Raw genomic sequence first — 16,470 nt, 5'->3', positions numbered from 1 at the left:
ACCCTTAAAGATAACACTACTAGCATGGCTAAAAAGTGCACCAAGATGAAACATAAAAAGCTCTGATGGAATCACTGTTGAAGTTTCCTGTAAGAAAAGCAGGCTTTGGCTTAAAGAGGATGACTTCTGTCCAGCGTGAAGGATTTGGATTTCAGGGAGATTAGGTGCAATAATTACCAGTGTGCTTTTACATTTTTTCCTTTTTAAACAGCGTTGAAAATTCTGCCAGGTTGATATAATACAAGGAGTTTACCAAGTCCTTTAAAAGTATTCACACTTATCCCCTTTACACTGAATCCTTCAGGCACTCATCAATACCAGGGTTTTCCTTGAAGACAGCCATCTCCGTCAAAATCAGGGTCCCCACGGATCCTTTAAAAGTCTTAAAATAGATTTTTTTGTAATTCAAGGTTCAAAGATGTCTCAAAATATCTTCATTGAAGATATTTTAATAGGGGAGGTATTGAATTTTGTTATGTACAAAAACAATGAGGATAAATATTTTAACGTAATAACGTAATAATTCCAGCCCTGTTGCAGAGCAACAACTGACATTAACACGTAAAGGCAAGTTCAAAGAAACGCAATGTGAACTTTATGTAGCTTCCCTATTTGGCAAAACTCAGGTATTTTTTTATTTCAGCTGTCACGCTTTCATGCTTGTAAGATTAAATTGACTGGAAAGTCCTCCTTCTTCTGAACAAAAGAAGGCCAAAGAGGCCTACAGCTGCAGCAGCGGAGGGGAATTCTGGATAATTCAATCTTATAGAGGCCAATATATCAATATCTGAACTGAATTTCATCACAATCCAGCCAACATTTGTCGAGATATCATATATGTTGAAGTCTGGACCCAAGTGGTGGACCAGGAATGCATTGACAGTTTTTATGCATTACAATGTGTTCTGGGTGACACTATAAGTAGCAGGTGAATCAAGGCTGGAACATTTTTTCTTCGGAAAATCATAGTATATAGCAATCTGGTGGTGAAGTAGTGATTCCAAGTTCTCTATTCTTATAATTCGTCAATCATCAAATTCAACATTTTGCAAAAGCAGCAAGTGATCTCTTTCAAACTTCCGAATCGACAGTGGCCTCCAGTATGCGTTACCTTAGGCAATGTGGCAGTGCTTACTGAATCTGAACAAGATAATTACTTTTGTTGTGTTGAGATTAACTGATTAACTTTCATCACATTTAGATTTCAACTCTCTAGAATGGCTGTGTTAACATTTGGCAGCCAGAATCTCTGCTTTACCCCCAACTACACAAAGAAAAGACATGATAGATACAACTAGCCCAAAGCTGCACTGTGGGTTTACTTTGAATCTTTCAAAAGGAAATTGTCACAGCACTTTCAAGAGTACCGAAGAAGCAGATAAGTACATATCTTAATAAGCAGGGATTTGATTGGTGCATTATTTATTTTGTTAATTTAATATTCTTTTCCTCTGATTAACGTCAAAAATATGAGTCAACTATATTCCTTTTCTTTTAAAATCCACACCGACTGCTCTTTTTGATCTGTTTCTGGAGAGTTCCAGGTGTCCACAACTTGTCCATCTCACCGGAGAGACGCCCTTCTGTTCCCAGATCAGGATGTGTTATGCAACTTTCTACATGTTGACTTTGATCAAGGCTCACAGTTTAACTTTAAGTAATGAGAACTTTTTAGTAGCATTGCTTACATACAGACAACCCAAATTTTGTCCCCACTGTCCAAGACCTACAGAAGTCATCCTGAATCAAAAGAAGATGAGAAACACGAGTTAAACTTTGGTTGGCTGAAACTGTTATGTGAGATTGGGTCAATCTTTCAGTGAAACACAGGCACCACTGCATAAAAATTAACTCACGGATTCAGAGGACCAAAAAGCAAAGACAAAGAATTACTAGTTGTGATGGAATATGTTCATAGTGTGATTCAAAATAATTTTACTGTTATACTCTTGCTATAGAGAGGTTATAGAGGCTGTTATATAGAGAAGACAGGACCTCTAACAACATCAACAGTAACTATAATTTGAAGTAATACAATGTGTACAACTTGTATTCTTTCCATATACAGTGGCTTGATGTTATTGTTTTGGTAAGATAAAGATAGGCATCTCCTGGGGTTAATTTTGAGCAGAAACGCTAGCATGATTAGGCCATCATTTAATTTTCCTTCCACCTTGCCTCCTCCACAAAAACAGTTAGCACAAAAGCAACTACCAGCTAAAGAAATAGATACACCCCCAGGGAATTCTGAATTTCCTCTCTTTTTCCACTGTTGGGATAACCCTAACCCTGACTTGAAAAGAGGGAACAGAGACACGATGCATGAGTGTTTCTCTCCGTGTTTATCTGTGATCCTAAATGAACTGAAACCAACGTGAGCTCAGTGCTCAGCTCTTGACCCAAGAGGAGGTTCGCCTATACCTACGCTGTGGTGGACTGACGGAGGAAAGTGGGCTGAGTTCTCCAGGGTGTGTGGGAACCAGAGGCATTCAGTTTATGTTGTGGCCTGTAAGCAGCTGGTACAGCCAGAAAACCTTGGCAAATCTCCTGGACTTGTGTCATGACACTTGTCTTCAAAACGCTAATCAGAGCAGAATGTATGTATGTGTGGGACCTGTAGTGTCTGAATGGCATTTCTTTTCTGTAAAGTACTATACTTAAATTATTGTGTGTTCAACAATGAAACTCACACATACACAGTCAGACACCAGCATGCCAACATATGCATACATGCCTTCAGTCCATATATCATGAAATGATACCATAGGCATGAAAATCTCAGACAATGTGATTCTGCTTCTGTATCCGAACTTGTCATGTCTTGTCATTCAACTTTATACATTGCCTTCACTATTAAATGTCATGAAAAATGCCCACAGTAACTGGTTATTATCATTAAGTCTTTATGTCCCATCAATAGATCTGAGCTACATCATTTTACCTGCATGATAACAGCAAAATTAGGGAAAATGTATTTGCTGTTAATGGGAAGAAAGATATTCAAAGGTTCATGTAATAAAAGCACAAAGAGCCAGCCTGCAAACTTGCCTGGGGTACAGATGCCACTGAAAAGCAAAAGGAAGCTATAATGTGATTATTTTTTAAGAGAGACTATTTTTTACTATTTTATAGGCAACAGAACCTTTTGGCACAAGACAATACCAGCCCTGGGGTTAGCCTCCAGAGATTTGCTGGTTTTTTATTTTAATTTCCTGTCCCGTCAAATTCCTTCTGCCAAGCATTCTCATCAGCCTGAATGGACCTAACCCTCACAGTGCTTTCAGAGGATACTCACTGAATCGGCCAAGTAAGCTATCCCATTACTGTGCTATGACGTCTCTGGAGTAAGGGAGCGTCTCCAAACAAGCTCATAGCTGTTGAAAAAAGGTGTCTGGCTTGTCTTACAATGTTTAGCAATTTTGGCTTAGGTTTCAAAGTTGCAGTGATGGGAAAGAACAGCTGCGTCAAAATGTACCCAGCCCTGCTCTCTCATGTGGCACTTGGGATAATAACTGTGTGGATCAGGAACTCCTCTCATCGCAACAAGATGACCTTACATTCACCTGTGTCTGAGGGTAATGGGTTCGCGCGCTGGATGCTGCGATACAGTAACACTGTCTAATTTAAAGTTTGTTAAAGCAGATACAGAGATTGATGCATCAATCCCTTAAAAGATTCTTCTCTTGAACACTCGACACCATATCTGGACTCAAAGGTTAACGTCAACTGAAATTCATTTTCCTAAATATTGTTGGCATTTGTTTTGACTTGTGCACTTAGTTGGTCAAAATTGTAGTTACCCAAAGAAGATAGTTAGCCTAGCTTGCTTGCTTGGGTGAAATACAATGAGTTCTCCAAAATATTGATTGTTGTAAAGGGACATACAGATTAAATTGCTAATGGTTGATAGCCAACAAAATGTGAAAAGAAGAACAAACACAGGCTATATAGGGCTATAAAGTTCTCCACTTAGTAGCACACCACAAAGGTTGTCAGAGCGTCTCCTAGCAATGTTGTCAGTCTGCTGATGTAATGGGAAATGCCCACCCTGAAGCTTGAAGCTTAAAGCCTCTTCATATTAGATTTAAAAAGGACAAACGTCTGTGCAAAAAACGCATTGGCAAAAGATGCATTGAGGACGCATTGAGATCTGATCACTCAGACCACATTTAGAGGTGGTCTGGGCTGCATGTGGCCACATTTATTTAGCAGTGTAAACACAATGTGTCCTGGGCTGCACTGAAAGACCGCCTTCTCAACTGACGTCCTCTATTTTCCTGCAGACAAGGCACAGGAATTGAACTGCTGCCTCCTGTGTTCAACTTGTTTGATGACAGGATGAAGAAATGCGTTATTTTGTTTTTACATTTTTCATGTGAATTAAAAGAACATGATCCACCTCTCGTTTTTTCCTGTTTTTCCTGTTCCCCTAACTCATTTTCCTCTTCAATTTGACAATTAGATAGGATAGTTTCTTCTGTCCTGTCAAGTTCAACCTGAACTGTCTGAGTAATAGCCAACTTGTGGATGTGTAGAAGAACACAGATCTTTAATGAGCACTAGATCCTGACCAATCCTGTCCATCAGCATGTCAGGAGGTTTAAATAATCAATGAAGTTATGCTGCTGTGTCTCGTGCGCAAGTGCATGCAGCGTCTCTCAATGGAGAGATGCAGCTGAATATAACTCTATTTTTGTTATATATATTATGTCCCGACTAGCATTAACATGTTCCTCGTTGGCATGCATGTTAGCAGTAAGTTTCATCATGCAAATCTGATCACCAAGCTTCTAGAACCAAATATTTTGCAAAGACATGCAGATTAATTTTGTTGTGCCACTTTATGATGTGATCAGTCCCTTAGACACTGTTTCCACAAATTCATCCAAAAATGTTTTTTATCATCTTTTGAAAAGTGTAAAACATGCACAATAGCTATAGTATAATTAGTTTGCATTTCCTTACAGAAGAAGTGAGGAAATTCAAATTTCAATTCTACTTTATGGACACCTCTTCCTAAGAACACAATTATCATGCTGTATTCAGGTACTCTAGAGGTGCCTGTACTTTTGCTGGAGAAATAATTAATGGAGCTCTGATTGTGATGGCAAATACATTCTGAAGCTGTAGCTTGGGGAGTACAATTATTCCAGAGTGAACCAAAGACTGGGAAAGAAAAGTTCGGCCAAGCCTTAACAACAGCAAAGGATAGTAGATAAGTGTTCCATGATAAATAATGTTTCACTGGCACTGAAGAAGTACCTGACAAGCAGTTTTAAGCTTGTCAGGAAATTCTAACTGCTTTAATAAAAATAGTGAGGTGGTATTTGGGGTTGTCAACATGGATTTATGGTTTTGTTTTTCTCCACTTGTGCTCAGCTTTCTTGCAGTTCTCCTTTAGGTGAGTCATTTCATCAGTCCTGTACAGTGGTTTGTGTTTGGATGTAGTCTTTTTCAGTTTGCTGGTGCAACACTATTAACGGTTGATAGCCTTTAGCTTAGTATTGGAGTTGTTGACTTATACTGCTGGCAAAGGAAAAGTGTTCATAAATGATTCATATGCTTAGTAAAATTCTCCACAGCTTCAGAATTAAGATCATATTTCTTAACAACCATCTTGGTGACACTGCTAAGAAAAAGCTGGAGTAGTAGAATTAAACCGCCAGGTCAGATATAGAGGATACACCAATAAATCATTGATATTGAAATCCAATGTGGCCATGATTGTGAGCCAACCCAGAAACATTTGAAACCAATTCAATACATTTAGAAACTCATGTACGATCATGTCATTATTTGTATTTTTGTACTAAAATGTACATTTTGGACTAATATGTAATAAAATTTGTACTAAACTGCAATTCAGATCTACATAATGATCAACATCTAAGGGATCTAGTGTGTTAATAATTATGAGCAAAATATAAATATGTCAGTAAAATGTAAAAGCTGTCCAAATTTTTTGCACCCTGTCCCCCAGAATGTTGAGAACTACAGCATGGAAGTGATAACTCAATATGAACAGGAGGACTATGATAATTAATTAGGTTTCAGTCTGATTTATGAAATAAAATCAATAAAGTATTGCTTAACAAGCTTAAAGAGTTACTCTGGTGATTTAGTATTGCGTTTCCATAAAGTTGGGGCACTTGTGACAGACAGATTATAAAAAGAATGGTGAAAAATGAAGCAGCAGGCTGAGATATCTTGACTTTTAGTCCTCAGTATGGGTCAAGCTCCAAAAAAGCTGGATCCTGATGAATAATTGATGACGTCATCATCAGGGTTATTTTTTCAAACTACCTGCAGAGCCAAGGAAGACATTATACAACTGTTTTCACAGGCTGAGTAATATCGCTCACAATGTGTCAACTGAACTCTGTGTTAAATCGGTAGAGTCCCTCATTAAAGCAGATTGACTAGGATAGATATCCTGTTTGATACGTTTGTGGTGTCTATTTGGTATACCATTCTTTACTTTACCATTCTTTAATTACCATTCAAAACAGAAATGTCTAAAAGCTTGTGTGATACCCAGAGGGTCTGTGCCCAGAAGAAGAGCAATGTTTGGGAGTAACTGGGACATATTCATTCAAGCCTTTTTAGGCACTGATTGAGATTGTGGCTGTGCATATCTTTGCCATGGAAATCTTTCAGCATTTGTTGAGCTTGTTCATATCATGAGCAGGTTTCATTCAAACCAACAGCCACCGCTATTACAGCAAGAAATTGACGATGCAGGACATGGTCACTGGAAATTGATCTGACCTACACTCTTTAGACAACATTATTAGTCTCTTGTGTATTGCTGTTGGGTTAAATAAGACAAAACCTTCAAGTGTAAAAGAGTGGAAGTCCATCTTACTCAATATTTCTGAATTGATTTTATAGGCAATAGGATACCAACCAAGCAAAAATAACAACGTCTATATGATCAAATTGTTAAAAGCATTAAAAATGGCGAACATAAAAACACAAATAAAAATGACTTACAGATGTGAAGGCCAGGAGTTCCTCTTCTGTCAGTTTGTGGACAGGATTGTTCTTCTGGAAGTCAGTGCTGCAAGACAACACTCTTGGTCAAGACACAGTCTACAGCCTTGCCCACGGCTCTGAGAGGTTCTATTTAGGTACTAAGGTCAACATGCTAGCATGCTCATAGAGAAAATATTAACATGCTGATGTTAAGCAGTTATAATGTATACCATGTTCACCATCGTAGATTGGTGTGTTAGGATGTTAACATTTACTAGTTAGCACTAAACACAAAGTACAGCTGAGGCCAATAGGAATACCATTATCTCTGCAAACCAAAGCCCTGGACAAATTAAAATTTTGTCCTGATGACGGCACCAGGTGGAAAAGTCAGCAGATCACTAAAGGGATTACACTTCATCCTTAGGGGATCCATGAATGATTGTACAAAATTTCATGGCAATCCATCCATGTTAACTAGAGGAAGTCAAGGGATCACCGTCTTCGGGTTTCATTGTCTTGGAACTATACAAGTCTGTACAAAGTTTCAGGTAAATCCATCAAATAGATTAATTTACTAGATAAGTGAAAAGTTTGACCCACTGGTGGCACAAGAGGAAAAGTCAGAGGAACACTTAAATCATTAGGATTCATATTCAGGGGACCATTAATGTCTGTAAAAAGATTATGCCAATCCATCTGATGGTTGTTGATATATTTCAGTCTGAAACATTGCCATCCATAGACCTAAGCTATTCACTAAGGAGTAATTACAGACTTTTACAGTGTTCAATATAATCAAGTAATCATTATAAAAAAGCTATTACTGATTCCATATCAGGATCATTAATAATTGTACCAAATTGGCAAATTGGATGTCAAGCGATCTGATGTTTGATTGTAGTGTTGACCAAAGCAGTGGACCAAATGAGTGACTGACCAACATTAACATTTCTCCACTAGCATTGCTTAAAAAGTGCATCAAAATGAAACAAATTTGATGGAATCACTGTTGAAGTTTCCTGTTAAGTTAAAGTGCAGGTGGTGCCAGAAAGACATGCCTTGGCTGAGAGAAGATGACTTCTATCCAGAGCAAAGGATTTGAATTTCAGAGAGATTAGGTGCAATAATTACCAGTGGGCTTTTTTTTTTCTTTTTTTCCAACAGTGTTAAAAAATCTGTCAGGTTAATACAATACAAGGAGTTTACCAAGTCCTTTACCACTATTCACACTTATCCCCTTTGCATTCAATACTCCAGGCAGCCCTGATTCAGAGGCAGTGATCAATACATTAGCATGGAAAGACAGACAGTGGACAGAAGGCCAAAGAGGCCTAAAGGTACAGCTGTGGAGAGGAATTCTGGAGAAGTCAATCTTACAGAGGCCAATATGGAGATTTTGTCTGAACAAAGTGACCAAATCTAATAAATCTATATAAGCTTTTATAAATCAGATCTTCAGAGGATGGCCTTTATGTGATGAAAGAAAGTGATCTGAAGTTAAAGTGCGTTTGGTGGGAAACCCACATATTTTTCTAGGTTTGCCAGGTTTCTCTTGGCACACTATGCTGATCCTGGGTAGGCACAGTCATCATTACAGACAAATCTTCCATATGATAAACTGCAAATTCTGACAAACCAAACAAATTTAATTCCCTTTAAAGATTTATTGTGGTTACCTCCCATTTCATTACAATCACAACACACAAATCAAGTAAGTTTACTTCTACTTTTGCCAAGTTGTGAACTTGGGTTAGCTTATGTGATTTAAATAAATCAAATAGTTTGCTGAAGGAGACTGATCCCAATAGTTTGTTTTGAATTTATTTACTTGCTCGACCTTAAAAGCCAGCCAGTGTTTATCATGAACTTAAATCTTTATTAGGCTTGGCTTGCAGAGAACTTAGGGATTAAGAGCTGCAGGGTCTGCAGGGAAACAGAGTGAGATATACTAAACTCCCCAGTGTTGTCTTCATGACAGAGGATACAAAAGCTAATTGTAACTGACACCTGGCACCTTGCCAAGATACAGTAATGGACAGGGAGAAAAAACTGGTGTAGCCTGAGGCCAAGGTTACTAATTCTTTACTACTGAAATGTGTTCACTGACTGACTGACAGGACCCCTTTCCCACGTCAGGTCCTTTATTAGATTTCACACTGCATTATCCATAAAGTCTTTGAGTTTAGGAAGAACAATTACACCTAATTTACAGCTGGTGTTTACATGCAATCTGTATCTGGATATATTATCTAGTTAATGACATCTGATCACCAGGCCTCTGCTTTTATACCTGTTGTAAGTTTTTGTTATCTCCATTTTTCCATTTTGATCAGATCTCAACATGTACATGACACACAAAGACAACCAAAGACATGTGTTGGCTACTCTTCAGTGACCTTGCTAACAAGTCAAACACTCCTTATACTGTGGAGAGGTTTGCTAGCAAGCCTGTCTTACACATTGTAGCAGAGTTTCCTGAAGTGATGCTGCTGTTTGGGCTCTACTTATTTGTCCTTTGCTGAGGAAGTCCTCTGTTGCTTTTTGATAAGGAAGTTTGAGACAGCAGGAAAAGCTGAAGGTAACTGACCTTTCAACTTGTTGGCCAGAATTTGTCCTTAAAAATGAGATCAAACTGTACACATATCATTTACACCTGACTTAGATTCGATTACAATGGAAGACCACCTCCAGATGTGGTCTGACTAAACCAATCATATTCTGATTGCAAAATGTTCTGGGTGCATTTACACGCAGTTTTCCTTATCCAGATACATATCACATGTTAACACAAATGGTTTCTATATTCCATGTCAAGTACAGAATCCGATATGAGCTTTTTAAATGTACCTGACCTACAAGGTAAATATAAGATCGGCCAAGTGCCCAACACATCCACAAATGGAGAGAAGAGAATCCAAACAAGGTCAAATTCCTGAGAGTTTGAACGGCTGAGGAGAACTCAGTTCTCAGATCCTCCTGACTAGGGACTCTTCAATTTTTTAAGCCCTTGGCTAAAATCTAATAAAAGGTAATCACATTCTGGGATGTGCTCTCATTAACACAAGAAGCTCTGACATTGAAGAGGCAATTAAAATACTTGATAGCACAGTGCATCTGGTCAAACTGACCACTTACTTTAGACTGTGTAACCCAGTGACTTTTAAGTGTCAGCAACAGTTTCACTAACACCGTCTACACATCTTTATCTCGTTTATATGATGGAAGAAATATGTTTCCATTTTAACCTGTGCTGGTGTTCACACTAGCTGCGTAATGGATCCCACTTCTCATTGGTCCTCTTTGTGCATAACTGCTATCCAGTGTCTTTTTTAGGTTCAAGTAACTGATTATGAACTGGGCTGTAACCTCTGTCAAACAGTTCACAGCAGCACTGTGACTCAAGAGATCCAGTAACAGTGGTTCATCCAGCAATATGTGTACAGTGTCCACTGATAATTTTACCTTTCTTGGCATCAGTATATGAGCATACCTGTACATTTACAGTTTTCCCCACAGTTCCATCCAAACTGTGCTAAGCCAACACCATGTATCAACAAGGTGATGATAAATGTCACTTTAGTGGAGAAAATATATTTTCTCAAGGTGTTTTCCATGGATCAAGTAACAACAATTACCCATTTAAATTTTCACATTACTCTTTGGAAAACTCGAGGTACAGGATTTGACATTGTCTTGGAGCAGTATGCAGGTGTGCAGATCTCCCATTAATTTAGACAGACCAGCAGCTCATCAATCATCTCCTAGCAATCTCAATGACTGCTCCATTGACCTTCACTTGACCCTTCCAGTCCCAGCAGCAGCATGGGAATTCATCACTGACTCGCTGTGAAGCTAACTAATTTTATATCATGTTGAATGTCTTCTGTTCACCCTTTTTCTGGATGAAACCACCACTACAAACAAGTTCACAATTTACAGTAGCCATAGTGGTGCATCATAAATCCAGAGGAAAATAAAACAAAACAAAATATAAAATGAGGTCTGCAAAAAACAGGAAGGGAAAAAGCAGCAAATTTTATTCAATGACATGACTTTCTCAAGGTAAAAGTGATGCAAAATTAACTTCTGTGCTCCTGTTTCATTACTGAATATGAGACTATTTCCAAGCTGTTGTGATACTTAAATAGTTTAACTGTGATAAAAAAAAAGACACAACAGAGGGTTTGCTGGTCATGTCTTTGCTAGATGTGTGTTACTGAAAGAGAGACAATAACCGGCCCTTTTTCAACTTGCATCACTATAAACAATCTCTACTGACATCAGAAAGTGGAAAACACAAGCAGCAAGCACAGTTCTTGCTGTCCCCATGTGGTATCTCCATAGCCCCGATGTGGAGTTAAACTTTGAGGAAGTGCAGTACAGCATTCCTATATGGGTAGGCTTTGTAGCTTAAGCATAACACCTTAACACAAAACTATAAATGAAGCTTAACAGCATCTCTTACCCTCTTTGTGACAGGGGAATTGGAGGGAGGCTGCATCTGACAATCCTGTAACTTTACAAAACCAGGAGGAGACTAAAGCTGCCAGTTTGCTTCTTTAGAAGTGCTTGTCAGATGGTCGAATACCATGGGAAACCCCCTCCCTCAATATGTTTTCGTGGGCAGATTAGGGGGGCTGTGTCTGACCATTACTGCATTACTTTACCCACACCCACTTCACACTGTGATTGGCCAACTGGCAACTCAACGGACTCACCCTCTCAATGACAGCCGACTTTTCACTTCGCCTACAAGGTGGTTCTAATCAAGCATAAACCGACCCTAATACAGCAGGCTTTTCATCCCAACTTCAAGTGCAGCTATTCCAAACAGGTATTAACACTTAGTGTGGTTGAAGCATAATGAGATCTTTATCCCACAATTCTATTCTAGAATTTCAAAGGCCATTGACTAGCCTGCTATTTACTGTTCTCACACAGATGCACTTTGTCTATATAAAAAGTCAATCTGTCTGTCTATATAAAGAGGATTTAGCTTAATTCAGCTCCATGTTGACTTCTACAGGTGAGGCTACTACACAGCAGGCTTTCTGTTCTAACAAGTAAAAATAACAAAAAGGGAAAAAAGGGGAAGGGAGACAAAATCAGACCAGCTGTCTATAACTAGGTTGTTAAGTTTGTCCAAAAATAATCCAGTGAACAGATACAGTAGGGTCCAAAAGTCATTCAATTGAATGGGAAAGTGGTCTCGTGATATGACCATCTAAAAAGGTTACAGCATTGATAAAATAGAGTATTCACTCTTTTACAAGATGTTATCAAAGTCAGAATGACATGTAAGATAAAAGCAGTTATGAATATGGGATTTATTTATGCTCAGGCAGATTGAACCGAGTGGTTCATTAGCTCTAAATTGATGTGCAGGATGGTGGGAAATGATTTCAGTCTTCAGGCTTTGGAGGCAATTTCTCCTGAGGTGTGACAGATAAACATATAATCCTCAAATTTTTATAAGACCATCTAAAGTTTTTCCTGAAGTTCAGGTCACACAATTGATAGATAAGCATGACATACAAGTATGTTCCTTGTGAAGAACTGAATGCATACAGCATTTATTGTCACATTTTAAGCTTAAATCAACTGATTTGATTGAGAACTTTGGTAGTGGACTTACCAAATGCCCAGGATGACGGCCTGCTCCTCAGCGCTGAGGTCAGGCAGCTCATACTGATCTGGCTCTGCTAAATTGATCTTATCCAACACGGTGTCATCACCCAGACTGCAGTCCTGTAAGCATGGAAACACATGGAGTCAGATGTGTACACATATGCAGCAGTCATAAAACATGGCACATGAAAAGAACAAAGCACCACCAAGTGAGCCAGCATTCTTTTTTGGATTAAGCATTACATATTTTTGAGAAACTACTTGCAGCCACAACTTTTAAAACTACACCTGTGAGACACACAACTATAAGACTGTATTCCTCATGCATGCTGCTGCTTAGTGGGTAATTTCTTGAAAATGGGTAATGGAGAGTGGGTACCTGATGGTGTTGATGGTGTTTTATCTAACATTTACTGATAAGCTGGAAATAGTTCAAAATTGCAGCCAACTGCAGACAGTCAGCTTTATAAAGAATTACTAGATGCAAGATATCAAATAAAAAAGCTTTTGGTTACAATTTACAGTAACAAAGACCTGACAAACAAAGGTGACTATTTTACCTAAAGATACATGTCCATTTTACTCTTTGCATGTCTTGTGATTCACTCGCATAATTTGAGAGGTAACAATACACAATTACACTGAAAAGTAATCTCAGACAAATCATAGAGTTATGACCACATGCTACCTTAACTTGAAGTTCACTGAGCTGCGACTGCACCGAGGTGACTGCACTAAGTGTGCATTCAGCTGCTGTTATACCATGAGATTCTAATAAGTGATTGGCCCTATCACATCTTTCACCTGTTTTAGTCAGAGCTGGAACTCTATCTGGGTCAACTCCTTCACTTGTTGGGGTCCACCACATGCTGGAGTAATTTTTCTCAATTGTAGCTGAGAGAAATATTTAAGGAATCTTGTTACTTGAATGCATCTCTATGTAGGTTAGAGTCTGTTGTAGTAACAATGGAGCCTATAACTAAATTACCCTAAAACTGAGATTTGTACCTAACCATGGATAGTGTGTACTTTGATATCTCTACTGACTGCTTTAGATGAGGTCATAGTATATCAGATGTTAAATTCACAGATTGTGAGAAAACACAATGAAAGGTACAGCCCAACATTCATGTATATAAATCTAGCACTTAGATCCCAAAGATGTGCTCACCTACACAGCACTTTGGTGATCTAGACTGAAATTTGGTTCAGGAAGACAAGGATGACGTATACCCAACAACCAACTTGGTTGGTTATGAGGGACTGGACAACTAGTTAAATGAAGAATGGACTTCACAGGTGCACCACGTTAAACCTGAGAGCAAAGCAAAGCACTTCACGATGTCTCACATTCACCCATGTGCACACAGTCATCAGGAGCAGTTTGTGGTTCGGTGTTTTGAACAAGCACACCAAGATATGTGGACAGGGGGATCAAACCACTAACCCTGTGATCAATGGACAACCACTCAACCACCTAAGCTACTGCTTCCCACTTACAGTATGCTTTGTAATTCTTAGAAAACAACACTCAAATCTTCTCAGGAAAATCCTTATGTGAGGCATTCAGAGCTTTAGGGTTGAACAATGCATGACACTTGGTCAATGCAGTCAAGTGCATTATTCTTGTCCAATCTTGAAAAAAAAAGAGAAAATTCAATCCAAATCCTACATTGCGACAATGTGGTTTGGCACCTGCAACACGAACTCTGGATCGGACTTGCTTTCATTAGAATAACACAAGAGTGCCAAGTCCAGTCAGACCCACAGCGACAGATATGGCCCAATATCCCTACTGGCAGTGGTTTTGATTGGCCAGTGATGAAGGGTTCCTTCTTCGTCATTCTCTTCTTTCCTTCTATCCATTCTAGATAGGAAGTCAGTGAGCTCTGGTTAATGACAGCCTTGATTGAGCCCATTTACTCCCCCTCCTCCAGTAATGAGGGCATTAGTGGTCTGAGCACAGCACAAGGAACTGGAGCTGGGCCATGGCCACGAGACTGAGAGCTCCATGGACCCACTCCAGCAAAGGTTTGAGAGATCAGAAAATATACAAGGAGGGAACCAATGTCTCATTCCTGAGTTCTTTAGCACTAACTTATCGAGGCTCGAGTTCCTCTATTGCTACCAAGAAGGTTATGATTTCCGTCCGGCATCAATGTTTGCTTTTTTCATTTTTTGTTAGCAGGATATTACAAAAACTGCTGAACAGATTTCAGTGAAATTTGGTGAAATGTTAGGACATGGACAAAGGAAGAACTGATTGCTTTGTCGTGAAAAGAGTGCCACCATGTGGCCTTGTATAAACCGTATATTATATATATATATATATATATATATATATATATATATATATATATATATATATATATATATAAATATATATAAATATATATATAAATATATATAAATATATATATAAATATATATATATAAATATATATATAAATATATATATATATATATATATATATATATATATATATATATATATATATATATATATATATATATATATATATATATATATATATATATATATATATATATATATATATACATACCAAAGGCAATCGCAATTTTATACAATAAGCCATGCCATGTTTTCTTATCTCAGCCTAGAAAATATCCAGTCCTAAACTAATTTGGTCGATAAAAAAAACCTACCAAAAGAAGATATTTTCTTGATTTCCTTTATTTTTAATGCCATACCTTTTTCTATAATCAATCAGCTGCCAAATTCTTCCAATGTGCCCTGTTTGACATAAATTCTTGTAATTCTTGAATTCACTGTGCAACTGCAGTGAGATTTAGATAAAACATGGACATGCACATTACATCTGAGCATCTAGCAAAATTTTATGGCAATTCACCCACAGATAGTTCTATAACCACATGAGAAATTTAAGTGGCTATTAAATTGACCATGTGTAGGATTTGCTTAAATTTTGCATAATTGATCTGGACATTATTTACATTTTTAGGATTGTGCAGCCTTGGTGGAAGTATGCGCTCTTTGATTGATATTTTTATGAATCGAAGTTGTGGTTTTCTTCTCTTGGATTTCATGTTGATGAGGTTTTCTGAAGGTGGAGGTGTTTGTGGGCTATGGTGGCTGTTAACAGGATTTCTGCAGGGTTCACCAAGTTGAAATTAAGATTTCTTAAGACCTTTTAAATTACCACATAGAATGCAATTCAATACATGTGTCAGCCATACTAACCAAAATATTAAAAGTATAAAGAAAAGCCAGTGGGAATGATAAAGCCTAGAAATCTCTCTCAGACCAGAAGTCTGCTCTTCTGAAATGTGATGCTTGGTACTAAACTAGCATGGCAGCAGCAAGCAGTGGAAGGTAAATGAACCTGCTGGATATCAGCACACACTGTAAGCGAGAGGGACAGCGAGTCAGCAAGAGAGTGATTGACTGCACAGGAAAGAACCTGTGTAGAGTGAGGAAATGCACAGTAGGGATGAATGGGAGACTTATGAGGTATGACAGAAGAAAATAAGACAATCATAGCACTGTGAGTGTGTGTGGGATTGTACAAAATTGTGTTCTTTAAAGACCCTTCAAAAACACATTTATTCCTCTTGTCTCCCTGGAGCCCAAAGAGCATGATGAAACATTTAGTCTGTGGCCATTCTTCTTTTTTTGCTAGCTGGTATTTTGATGCGAGTGTGTGTGTGTGTGTGTGTGTGTGTGTGTGTGTGTGTGTGTGTGTGTGTGTGTGTGTGTGTGTGTGTGTGTGTGTGTGTGTGTGTGTGTGTGTCAACTATAGTGGGCTTTTGACCAGCACTTCATCACGATGTGACTGACACTCTGGTCTGGGTGCTGGTGCTATAACCATGCAGCTGTGCAAA

General features: G+C 38.3%; 1 protein-coding gene across 2 annotated transcripts in view; it reads right to left on the bottom strand.

The window, feature by feature from the left end:
• Positions 1-16,470, bottom strand: part of ttc27 (tetratricopeptide repeat domain 27) — a 102,837-nt gene that overhangs the window by 47,623 nt on the left and 38,744 nt on the right. For both annotated transcript variants that reach the window (XM_044372514.1, XM_044372513.1), the window contains exons 8-9: positions 12,614-12,726; positions 6,994-7,060 (exon numbers count right to left, since the gene is read on the bottom strand). In XM_044372514.1, the coding sequence (XP_044228449.1) occupies positions 6,994-7,060; positions 12,614-12,726 (180 nt within the window). The remainder of the gene's footprint in view (positions 1-6,993; positions 7,061-12,613; positions 12,727-16,470) is intronic.

This window comes from Thunnus albacares, chromosome 14, assembly GCF_914725855.1.
Source record: "Thunnus albacares chromosome 14, fThuAlb1.1, whole genome shotgun sequence".
In the NCBI taxonomy this organism is placed as follows: domain Eukaryota; kingdom Metazoa; phylum Chordata; class Actinopteri; order Scombriformes; family Scombridae; genus Thunnus; species Thunnus albacares.
The sequence above is the reverse complement of the archived record's forward strand: the minus strand, read 5'-3'. Positions and strand labels throughout refer to the sequence as shown.